Consider the following 12,958-nt stretch of genomic DNA (forward strand, 5'->3'; position numbering starts at 1 on the left):
GTTGGCTCTATTCTACCCAGATCCCTTTTCCTAGTATCTCTCTTCTCGTCCCCTTTGGGATTGTTTCTTTGTTTCTGATTATGAAGTTAATACATGGTCACTGAGAAGACTTGGAGTGTCTTCTGTTGCCAAGCACTGTGCTAGCTGCTAGGGGTATAAAGACAATTCAGACATGGCACAAGGAATGTAGTGTCTAGTGTGGAATTTGGAAAAAGCAGAAATGCTCAGTCCTGAGGATGGGAAGTTGAGGGTTCAAATCCCAGTGATGCCACCCCCTAGTGTTCTAACCATTTATACCAGAGGCTGGAAAGAGAGTAAATGATTTAGGTTTTCTGGGCCATATGGTTTCTATAGCAACTATTCAGCTCAACTGTTTACATATCATCTGTGTTGCAGCCACAGATGATATATAAACTAACAGGCATGACTGTGTTCCAGTAAAACTTCATTTATAAAAATTAGGCTTGGGACTTCCCTGGTGGTGCAGTGGGTAAGACTCTGCACGCCCAATGCAAGGGGCCCAGGTGCAATCCCTGGTCAGGGAACTAGATCCCACATGCATGCCTCAGCTAAGGAGCCCACGTGTGGCAACAAAGACCAGGTGCAACTAAATAAATATGAAGAAAAAACCAAAAATAGGCTGTGGGCCAGATTTGGCCTGTGGGCTATAGTTTGCCAACCCTTGACTTACAGTCTCATGGAATTCCATTTCTTCATCTTTATTGTATTTTATCTTATTTTTTTCCATTTCTTCATCTTTAAATGAAAAGTCTAGAACTTTGAATTCCTCTCTCAGGTTTTATTATTTTTTAAACTAAACTGAGTCTATATATTTTTATTGTAATAGTGGTATGTTACATATATTGAAAAATTCAAGCAGTACAGAAAAGGGTATAAATTAAAGAGAAAATACTGCTCCCCATTCCCACCTCTTAGTCCTACTCTAAGAGGTGACCACTGTTAACATTTTATGAACCCTTCCAGAAAGTTATTATGAAAAATGTATCTTTAATGCATCTGGAATAATACTGTTTGGCAGCTTAATTCTTTTTTTCAGTTTATATTGTGCCCTTTTCCAGGCCAGCACATAGAGAGCTCTCACTCTTTTAAAGTAATTTTTAGCTTTGATTTTTTTAATGAGAAATACATTCACATGGAACAGAACTCAAAAAGTACAAAAGAGGGCTTCCCTGGTGGCGCAGTGGTTGAGAATCCGCCCGCCGATGCAGGGGACACGGGTTCGTGCCCCGGTCCGGGAAGATCCCACATGCCGCGGAGCGGCTGGGCCCGTGAGCCACGGCCGCTGAGCCTGCACGTCCGGAGCCTGTGCTCCGCAACGGGAGAGGCCACACCAGTGAGAGGCCCGCGTACCAAATAAAAAAAAAAAAGTATAAAAGAGTATATGGCGGAAGTTCATTCTCCAATTCTATTTCCTAACTACTTAGTTTCTGTCTAAGACAGTCATATTTGTATGTGTTTGTCTCTCTCTCAGTGGTTCTTTATTCTGTTGTATGAATGGATCATAAATTGTTCATCCATTTCCTTAAACAACATTTAGGTTGTTTCCAGGAATCTATTTTTATCCCTAAAATAGAGCTGCAGTGGAATATTTCCTACACAGAACTTTATGATAAGAAAGTAGGCAATTCCTGTAAGCCTTAATTTAATTTTTTCCATTGTAATTTTATTTTTCCCTGCTTTTTATTTTGAAAAATTTTAATCTATAGAAAAGTTGAAAAAAGCAACAATGAAAATTTATATACCCTTTTCCTGGCTGTCCCAGCTGTTAACATTCTGCTACGTTTGTTTTCTCTCTGTATATACATACATTTTTTGTGTGTGTGATGATGAACCATTTGAAATTAAGCTGTAGGCATCATGACATTTCATTCCTAAATACTTGAACATGCAGTTCCTAAAAATAAGGACATTCTCCGTTCTACATATCCACAATAACATTATCACACCTAAGAAAATTAATGCCAATATCATATTCCTGCCATTTTCAAATTTCTCCAGTCCCAAGATAGTCTTTTATAGCTTTATTTTTTAAATGAAGATCTTTCAAGTTTTGCTCATTACTTTTGGTTGCGATGTCTCCTTAGTCTTTGATTCTTCAGTTTCCTCACCACTAAATTAAGAGACTGAAGGGCAGACTCCCCACATTCTGGAGTTGTCTGATTGCTTTCTCACAGTGTCATTTAACTTGACCTTCTTCTTCTTTTTTAAATTTCTGGTGCTCAATTTATTGTTGTTCTAAAATATCACCAGAGTAGCTATCTTCAAGTAACAGGTTCTTTTTTCTTTTTGAAGTATAGTTGATTTACGATGTTGTGTTAGTTTCAGGTGTACAGCAAAGTGATTCAGCCGTATATATATGGCTTTTTCTTTTCACATTCTTTTCCCTTTTAGGTTATTACAAAATATTGAGTATAGTTCCCTGTGCTATACAGTAGGTCTTTGTTGGTTATCTGTTTTACATATAGTAGTGTGTATCCCAAACTCCTAATTTATCCCTACCCACCGGCCTTCGCCTTTGGTAACCATAAGTTAGTTTTCTATGTCTGTGGGTCTATTTCTATATTGTAAATAAGTTCATTTGTATCTTTTTTTTAGATTCCACATATAAGCAATATCATATGATATTTGTCTTTCTCTGTCTGGCTTACTTCACTTAGTATGCTAATCTCTAGGTCCATCCATGTTGCTGCAAATCGCATTATTTCATTCTTTTTTATGGCTGAGTAATATTCCATTGTGTGTGTGTGTGTGTGTGTGTGTGTGTGTGTGTGTGCGCGCTTCCTATCCATTCATCTGTTGATGTATACTTAGATTGCTTCCACGTCCTGGCTACTGTAAATAGTACTGCTATGGACATGGGTATGCATGTATCTTTTTGAATTAGAGTTTGCTCCAGGTATATGCCCAGGAGTGGGATTGCAGGATCATATGGTAACTCTTATTTTTAAACTTGACCTTCTGTCCTGAATTTCCTATAAACTGGAAGTCAGGTCTAGAGACTTGATGAGATTTCAGGGTAAGCATTTTTGACCAGAATATTCCAGAAGGCCCATGAGGTCAGGCGGATCCTTGTGGGTCACTGTTAACAAAGCTTTGTGGGTACGCAGAGGAGGGATGCTCAGCCTGTGCTGCAGGCCTGGCCCTGAGCCCCGTGCTCTGTGTCCTGGTAGCATCCCTTCCTCCAAAGCCTGTGGGCCCTTCACCAACTTCAACACCACCTGGGAGGTGGTCCCCAAGATGGTGAGCACCTTCCCCAGCTCGCTGCAGTCTCTGGTCCATGGCATCACGTCGGAAGCCTTCGCAGTGCCTTTCTTCATGATCCTCTGGTGAGTGAGAACCACCTGGATTCTGCAGGTATTTTCCACTGTGGCTGGTGGGCTCCTCTCCGCTGGAAAATGGAGCTCACCCGCGCCTCTTGATATGGTACCAAACCTCTCTGAGCCACACTTTTCCATCTCTAAGATGTCAAAATAAGACCAGTAGTAATTCTTTCAGAGGGTCACTGAGCAGGTTCAGGGAGATCCCACTTGTAATTAGCCAGAAGCCTGAGTTATAAAATATAACCCAAGAAATGTTGCCTATTATTATATTACTGATTATTCACAAAATTAGTTGCTCTTTGGAAAAGGAACTGGTAACTGGGCTGAGAGAAGAGCACCAGACTAGAAGCATGCACTTGAACCCTGGCTCTACCACTTACAAGCTGTGTGGCCTCAGGTCATCACATACCCTCTCTGAGCCTCGATTTCCTCACCTGGAAAATGGGAATAAGAATGGCACACACCTCGTAGGGCTGTGAGAAGAAGGACACATGGTGAAGTGCTTAGCAGAGGACCTGGCCTTTAGTGAAGGCTCGATAAATGACAAGTGTTGGGTGCAGGGGCGACGAGGGATTTTGTGCAGTGATTCACTTTGAGTGTAATTCTAATCACAAATATCTGTTGAGGACTTACTTTGTACTAGGCATTGTTCTGATTACAGCCCATTCTCATTATTCATAAATTCCGTAATTTTTTTCTGTATTGCAAATGTGCTTACTAGCTAAAATATTTTTGTAACCCCAAAATCAGTACTAATGGTGTTGTTTTTGGTGATTATTTGTAGACATGCATAGAGTAGTAAAAAATTTGAGTTGCCTGATGCACAGTGTCTCAGTGCCTTTGGGCTGCCATAGTGAAATATCATAGACTGGGTGGCCCAACAACAGAAGTTTATTTCTTACGGTTCTGGAGGCTGGAAGTCCAAGATCAAAGTGCCAGCATGGTCGGATGAAGAGCCTCGTCCTGCTTACAGACTTCTTGTATTCTCATATGGCAGAAGGGACTAGGGTGCTCTCTGGAGTCCCTTTTATAAGGGCACTAATCCCATTTGTGAGGGCTCCTCATGACCTAATCACCTCCCAAAGGCCCCACGTTCTAATACCATCACCTTGGGATTAGGATTTTGCAACATATGAATTTGAGGGGGACACAAATAATCAAACCATAGCTCAGACTGTAACTTAAGTGTCCTTTTTGTGATCCATTTAGTGCGATGTTTCTTGCATTTTGTGCTTTTGGTTGGTGATTTCACTGTTCACGCATAGAGCTGAAGTGCTGTCCAGGGTTCCTAAGTGCAAGAAGGCTGGGATGGGTTTTATGAAGAAAATATGTGTGTTAGATAAGCTTCATTCAGGCACGTGTCATGGTGCTGTTGGCTGTGAGTTCAGTGATATTAAATAAGGTGTCTTGAAACAGAAACAGGATTATGTATTAATAACCTTCTCTCTCAAGAAACATAAAACACAGTATTGATCAGTTGACAAAAATGTTGTGACCAGGGGCATAAAGGAACCTATTCTGTATTTCCCCCCGGGGCACTGGTTCAGTGTTCCTGGAGACTATAGAACAGAAGAGAAGTACCACAAATCACTGGAATTGATTGTAGCTTACATGTATTAACTCATGCAATCAGCACAGTTATCCTACGATATAGATATTATTAGAGGAAAACCCCACCATAATGCAAGAAAGGGGTTAAAGAATTCATTTGTTAAAGGCAGGATACCTTTGATATTCATAAAATGATGTGGGGTTGCAGCCAGTTAGCCTGGAATTGCAAGGATCTCAGAGTCCAGCGGTTCCATCCTAATCGATTCACCCCAGCTGTGGTTTGGCCGGCACCGTCTGGTGGTGGTTACCTGATCTGGCTTCCACATCTTTGGGGGTCATTCTTGTCCTTGGCCATGAGGACTTCCAGAAGAGAAGACTGACATCACTGATTCCCATGGCCCTCAGCCCTCTCTGGGGAGACTGGACAGGCAGCCACCTCCCCTGCACAGAAAACAGGAACCAATTGCCAGTCGCTTTTATTCAAAATTGTATTATCTTAGGCTTGTTATCACTGGATTTTCCTCTATTATCCCCATTTTATAGATGAGGAAACTGAGGCCAGGGAGGTTCCACAGTGATCACCCACAGCCAGTTCTTTCTGTGCTGAGCTGGCCTTCTGGCCCGTCTCCTCCTCTCTCCCCTCTCATGTGTGTGCCAGGGGAGCCTCAGCAGCGTTTAATATTAACTCTAGAAAGCAAGGCAGGAATCAGTCTCTGCTGCCACTGCCCAATAAAACCCCTCTGCCTGTTTCATTTTTTCTTTTCTTTTCTTTTTGTTGGAGTATAGTTGGTTTACAATGTTGTGCTAGTTTCAGATGTATACCTCTGGCTGTGTCTGATGCCCTCTGCTTGGGAGACGTGAGGGTTTTCTTTCTTTTTTTCTAACAAAAGTAAAACTGTTCCAGGCGAAGTGTGTCGGGTTGTTTTCCAGTGGCCTTCAGATGGTACAAACTCCCTAGTGACCTCTCGCCTTTTGTTGCAGTCTCGTCATGTTCTACTTCATCGCCCTAGCAGGAGCGCACAAGCGGGTGGTTGTCCAGCTCCGAGAGCAGCTGTCCCTGGTAAGGAAGCACCGGTCCCAGGGACAAGGCTGGGACATTTACCCAGGACACTGAAAGGAATGGGGAGCTCTTCCCAGGGAGAGGGTGGGATTTCCCATCACCACTCCCCCAGAACCCTGCCTTCAGGCTCGGCCTCCTCCAGCCCCATTCATTCCCTGACTCATCCATTCCCTCAACATTTGTATCCTCATACTGTGCTGGGATACACAGGTGAAGAAGAGAGACAAGGCTGCTTAGTAGTTAAAGAAAAGAGATAAATTCCAATTGCGATAACTGGTATGACGATGATACAGAGAGGTAGTTAGAGTGGCGGGTGGACCGTCTGCTGCTGAGATGGTGGCCACGGAAGGCCTCTTTGGAGGCGGCGATGGTGGAGCTGAGACTCGAATGATGAGAGGCGCCAATTATGGGAGGTCTTGGGCATGAGAGTAACAGGCAGAGGGTGCATTGAGGAGTGAGCTGGGCACTGCTGGGCCCAGGGGGAAGGGCGGTGTGGCTGGAGGGTGCAGGATGATGGGGAGAGGCAAGGCGATGCTAGAGTCACAGCATAGCTGGGGTCACAGCATCACCTGAGGGCTCTGGTGGGAAGTTTGGGTTTAATTCTGAGTGTGATGGGAAGCCATTGGAGGGTGGTAAGTAAAAGTCTGATGTTCATTTTTAAAGGAACATTTTTACAAGGCCGCTTTGTGGACCAGGGGCTGGGGAGGGAGGAAGAGTGAAAGAGGCAATTTGGAGGTCATTGCCATGGTCCAGTGGTTATTACCTAACCAAGTCTGATAGGTAATTTCTTAGGTCGAAATAATGATATTTGTTTCCAAATATATTGAATGTGCTCTTGAACCTGTCTGTGTTTTTAGGAAAGTCGTGACAAGCGTTATCTAATCCAGAAACTAACAGAAGCCCAGAGGGATATGAGGAACCGGCTAGACTGACGGGGAGATGCTGCAGTGTGCGGTTTACAGGCTGGCCTGGTGACCTGCCAGCCTACACCATCTACCTGAGATTTTAGCAGAAATTTTTAAATATATTTTTCTGGAATTTGGGCCTTTCCTGCAAGTGGTTCCATACGTGCAGCTCCAGTGCCTGTGTTTACATAACCCAGCCCCTGTTTAATGCTTTAGGGACTTAGAAAAGTAGGTTTGCCTGAGGCCCAGCAGCTCAGGCTCAACCAAAACACTGAAGCCATTGAAGGTTTTCAACCAAAATTGCGGAGAGACCATTTATAGTCCTACAAGCTTATTTGTATTGTCTTTTAAAGTTAACTGTAGAGGTCATCTATCCATGAGCCTGGGTTAGTTCTTTGGAGCCAGGTTCTGGGGGTTTAGGCTGAGAGGTGTTCCTTAAGAAGTAGTGACTCTCTAGGATGGTTCTGTAGACTTAGAATGGAGGCTCGATTTTTTTGAAATGGAGAAACCCTTGAATTGTGATGTTTGGACCAGATGGTGGGAGCATGAAGAGGATGGTTATGTAATTTCAGCTACATGAGAATATGTAATATGAGAATAATATTCTAGGAGAGAAAAGCCCTTCCTGCTGTGCGAATGAACAAGGCCCCGAGTGCCCTGGATTGAGCCCTATGAGGAGGGGAACAGCGGCAGGATGGCAGCCAGGATTTCGTAGCTTCCTGGGCATTTTGCCACAGCTTTGTTACTCAGGGCAAACTGCCTTTAAGGGCCTGGATAGCCACAAAACTTCCGTCCCTCTAGTCCTGAGTTTGGGGACTTGGCAGAGTGCCATCCATATGGAGAGGCAAAGTTTGTCTCTCAGTCTTCCAAAAGCCGTTTCCCTTCCTGCACTGAGGTCTCTCAATCACACTTCATGGTTCGGAGCCAGGCTGGAAAGGACCGTTGAGTCTTTGAGTGTTTCGGCATGTGGGTTGCAGCATCAGACCAGCCTGTGCCGGTGTACCAAACTAGACTGAATGCTGGCGTCTTAAATGTACGTATTCATATTTGTAAGGGCTGTTGTTTCTCTTGTGCTTAAAATTTTTAATTTTATTTTACAAAACATGCAGAGTATCTCTTCAGATTTCCGTTACCATAAAAACCATCTGCGATAAATACCTCATCACTGAAACTGATAGCTTTAAACCTTTTAATATAAGCCTAGATTATGGTTTTTTTTTTTTTTTTTTAGATTATGGTTTAATGTAAGCAGTTTTCATTCTAATACCTTCAGAATCTTTTTCAAAGTACTGTAGTTTTGTAACGACCGTGTGTACCTTCCTTCTATGGTTTTCCTTCCTTTCACTGGCTCTAAACCTTTCCTGGGGGTAGCCTGGAATTTAAAGGTGGGTGCAGGTTTTAGAAAGCTGCTGCTGTGAAGTATATTTCCCCCCTCCCCCCATTACTCAAAAATGATTGACTCCTTGCTCTGAGAAGCAAAACAAGCTCACCATAGTTAACATACTTCTGTGTACTTGTCCCTTTGCCAAAGTTTTTTTTTCCTGCTCTTCTACAGGTAGTATTAACACGGGATATTTTTATACCTATAAAACTGATGAGGTTTTCTTTTCTTATCTTGTTAAGGTTTATGAATTTTTAAGTCTAATAACTAGTATCATGGAATTTTGAGCAAACGGAAGTTCATTCCATCCTCACGTTTAAAAAATTCTAAATTGTTGGCATTTTTGCCTAGAGAATTTACATGTATAACATTCTTGCCTTCACCATGCTTCTGAAAACAGTCAAGTTTTCTGTGTGGGGGGTGTGTGTGTGTGTGTGTGTGTGTGTGTGTGTGTGTGTGTGTGTGTGTGTGTGTGTGTGTGTGAGATGGAAGCTCTGTTTTCTTTCCCTATTATTATACTGAAATATGCTAATATATTCATTTTAGTTAAATGCTGCTAATTTGCATACTTCTTACTTGAATGTTTTTATATATTTTGATAACTTTAATAACTGCAGATGACGTCTGTATAATTGTTAAAGTGCAGCTCTCGCTAACAAATGTGCATTACAACTACTGATTAAACTACGTATTGAAGGTTTTAAAATGTGATTCTGTGTATTTGAATTCTTGGAGGCGTCTTGTTAGCAGTCAAGTGATCATGAAAGCTGTAACAGTTTGTAAAGTTGCTCTTTACCTTTTCCTAGAATCAGAAGAAAGAAGTGTTCAATTATAGGAAATCATCAAATGAGTGCTTTTAAGACTTGCTTTTAAGCCAAGGAGGGATGTGTGTGTGTGTGTGTGTGTGTGTGTGTGTGTGTGTTTTAAACTCAAAAGATATAAAGTTATTTCAAGACTCCCCATCCCACCTCCCAGAGGGAAACACTGCTAATAATGCTTATTTTATTCTCCCAGAAAATTATATATTCAAGCAGATATGTATCTGTAGTTGTATGTGTGATATTTATTTATTTATGAGCTTTTCCATTTTTTCTCCTTAATAACATCTTGAAGATCTTTATATGGAGAGTAGCTACTCATTCTTTTTAATGACTACATGGTATTCTTCCATTGTGTCAGTGTATACTTTCATAATCATTCACCAATACTGGATACTTAGTTTTCAGTCACTCCCTCCTCCCATCCCCCTGCCCCGGACCCCACACACACCTCATTACAAGTACTCGGAGCTGGAATTTTGAAAGTACATGCAAACATTTCTCTTTTCTCTGTTCTATCCCATTGGCTTCAGGTTCTTGTTCTTTATCAAGGTGGCCTTGCACTTTCTTGCAATCACAAAATATTCTAATTCCAGCAAAGAGAAGAATCCAGTTTGGCAAGTCTTTAGTTTGCATTAACTCTTAAGTTAGCAAAGTAAATTCTTGCAGCTACATATCTGATTGTAGATACCCACTTGAGTAAGTATTGGAGAAGAAAGGAATTAATTTCCTGGGATGGCACTGCAAGGTCTGATCCCTAGGAAGATAGAACTTCTGAATGTGTCTTCTTTATATAGGGTGTTGCTTTATTAGTAAATTCCATTTGGTGTATTGTCTTTCCAATGCATGGGATGTGCTGGGGACATAGAATGGCTTTGTACTTTGTGTAATTTTGTACAGGTGTCTTTACCACTGTGAGATAAAGATCCCTTATCTTTAAAATGGAAAAATAGGGCTTCCCTGGTGGCGCAGTGGTTGAGAGTCCGCCTGCCGATGCAGGGGACACGGGTTCGTGCCCCGGTCTGGGAAGATCCCACATGCCGCGGAGCGGCTGGGCCCGTGAGCCATGGCCGCTGAGCCTGTGCGTCTGGAGCCTGTGCTCCGCAACAGGAGAGGCCACAACAGTGAGAGGCCTGCGTACCGCAAAAAAAAAAAAAAAGAAGGAAAAATAATATAGACATTCACTTCTATTTTTGAGGATTGAATTAGGGAATAATAAGCCTTTTCTTTATGAAATTTTGTATTCTCATTACAAAAATACTTGTTTATTATAGAAAATAAAGGGAACGTTGAAAGCTACAGAGAAAACAAAAGTAAAAATCATGTATGAGCAATATGTGTGGACATCCACTGTTAGTCTTGTCAAATTCCCTTTAAGGTAGAAAGAACAGAGTGAGGGAGGGAGGATGAAAAGAAGAGAAAGAAAAAAATTGGTATTCTCATTTCTTTTTCATAAGTGTTTTCTCATTTTATCCAAAGTTCTTTATAAGCATTTCAGTAGGTTACATAACATCATACAGATGGATCACAATTTTTTTAAAAGTTTTTGGCCGCACCCCACGGCATGTGGGATCTTAGTTCCCCGACCAGGGATCGAACCCACACCTCCTGCATTGGAAGGCAGAGTCTTACCACTGGGCCACTGGGGAAGTCCCCACATTTTTTTTTTTTTTTTTTGTGGTACGTGGGCCTCTCACTGTTGTGGCCTCTCCCATTGCGGAGCACAGGCTCTGGACGCTCAGGCTCAGCAGCCATGGCTCACGGGCCCAGCCGCTCCACGGCATGTGGGATCTTCCCGGACCAGGGCACGAACCCGTGTCCCCTGCATCAGCAGGCGGACTCTCAACCACTGCGCCACCTGGGAAGCCCCCCACATTTTTTTTAACATTCCCTTGCTGCTTAACATTTTGTTTTCAAATGTCCCTGACAATAAATGAGACACAGAAATCTTTGTCAATATATATATATATTTTTCTTTTGAGACAGAGACCTGGAAATGGGATTACGGCCAAGATTTTAAGGCTTTTGAGAGCTAGATTTATACTCAGCAGCTTTACATGAGAATGTTACAACACCCTCACTTTCACCAACTATTTGGATTTAAAAAGGTATGTAATAGTCAATCATAATTTTAAATTATTGCAGTGTGTTAATTTGAAAACAATTAGCAACATTATTTTTACAATGGCAGTGTACCTTAAATATTTTATAGTAACGGGTAATTGAAACACAAAAGACCCTGAATAGCCAAAGCAATCTTTTTATTTATTTATTTATTTATGGCTGCGTTGGGCCTTCGTTGCTGTGCGTGGGCTTTCTCTAGTTGTGGTGAGTGGCGGCTACTCTTTGCTGCAGTGCGCGGGCTTCTCATTGCGTTGGCTTCTCGTTGTGGAGCACAGGCTCTAGGCGTGTGGGCTTCAGTAGTTGCAGCGCGCGGGCTCAGTAGTTGTGGCTTGCAGGCTCTAGAGCACAGGCTCAGTAGTTGTGGCGCATGGGCTTATTTGCTCCGTGGCATGTGAGATCTTCCCAGATCAGGGCTTGAACCCGTGTCCCCTGCATTGGTAGGAGGATTCTTAACCACTGCGCCACCAGGGAAGCTCATAGCCAAAGAAATCTTGAGAAAGAAAAACGGAGTTGGAGGAATCAGGGTCCCCGACTTCAAACTATACTACAAAGCTACAGTAATCAAGACTGTATGGTGCTGGCACAAATACAGAAATATAGATCAATGGTACAGGATAGAAAGCCCAGAGATAAACCGACACACATATGGTCACCTAATTTATGACAAAGGAGGCAAGAACATACAATGGAGCAAAGATAGCCTCTTCAGTAAGTGGTGCTGGGAAAATAGGACAGCTACATGTAAAAGAATGAAATCAGAACACTCCCTAACACCATACACAAAAATAAACTCAAAATGGATTAAAGACCTAAATGTAAGACAGGACACTGTAAAATTCTTAGAGGAAAACATAGGAAAAACACTCTTTGACATAAACCACAGCAAGATCTTTTTTGAACCACCTCCTCGAGTAATGAAAATAAAAATAAACAAATGGGACCTAATAAAACTTAAAAGCTTTTGCACAGCAAAGGAAACCATAAACAAGATGAAAAGACAACCCTCAGAATGGGAGAAACTATTTGCAAATGAAACAACGGACAAAGGATTAATCTCCAAAATATACAAACAGCTCATGGAGCTCAATATCAAAACAAACAATCCAATTAAAAAATGGGCGGAAGACCTAAAGAGACATTTCACCAAAAAAGACATACAGATGGCCAAAAGGCACATGAAAAGATGCTCAACATCACTGATCATTAGAGAAATGCAAATCAAAACTACAATGAGGTATCACCTCACACCAGTCAGAATGGCCATTATCAAAAAATCTAGAAATAGGGCTTCCCTGGTGGCGCAGTGGTTAAGAATCCGCCTGCCAATGCAGGGGACACGGGTTCGAGCCCTGGTCCGGGAAGATCCCACATGCCACAGGGCAACTGGGCCCATGAGCCACAACTACTAAGCCTGCGTGTCTGGAGCCTGTGCTCCTCAACGAGAGGCCGCGACAGTGAGAGGCCCGTGCACCGCGATGAAGAGTGGGCCCTGCTCGCCGCAACTAGAGAAAGCCCTCGCACAGAAACGAAGACCCAACACAGCCAAAAATAAATAAATAAAAATTTATATTAAAAAAAATCTAGAAACAATAAATGCTGGAGAGGGTGTGGAGAAAAGGGAACCCTCTTGCACTGTTGGTGGGGATGTACGTTGATACAACCACTATGGAGAACAGTATGGAGGTTCCTTAAAAAACTAAAAATAGAACTACCATATGACCCAGCAATCCCACTATTGAGCATGTACTCTGAGAAAACCATAAATCCAAAAGAGACAT

General features: G+C 42.3%; 1 protein-coding gene across 7 annotated transcripts in view; it reads left to right on the plus strand.

The window, feature by feature from the left end:
* Nucleotides 1-8,949, plus strand: part of TMC7 (transmembrane channel like 7) — a 50,556-nt gene extending 41,607 nt beyond the window's left edge. For all 7 annotated transcript variants that reach the window (XM_019921964.3, XM_073792262.1, XM_073792263.1 and 4 more), the window contains 3 exons: nt 3,192-3,347; nt 5,874-5,952; nt 6,810-8,949. In XM_019921964.3, the coding sequence (XP_019777523.1) occupies nt 3,192-3,347; nt 5,874-5,952; nt 6,810-6,884 (310 nt within the window). In that variant the 3' untranslated portion in view covers nt 6,885-8,949. The remainder of the gene's footprint in view (nt 1-3,191; nt 3,348-5,873; nt 5,953-6,809) is intronic.
* The last annotated feature ends 4,009 nt before the right edge of the window (nt 8,950-12,958 follow it).

The sequence above is a fragment of the Tursiops truncatus genome, chromosome 15, assembly GCF_011762595.2.
Source record: "Tursiops truncatus isolate mTurTru1 chromosome 15, mTurTru1.mat.Y, whole genome shotgun sequence".
NCBI lineage: Eukaryota > Metazoa > Chordata > Mammalia > Artiodactyla > Delphinidae > Tursiops > Tursiops truncatus.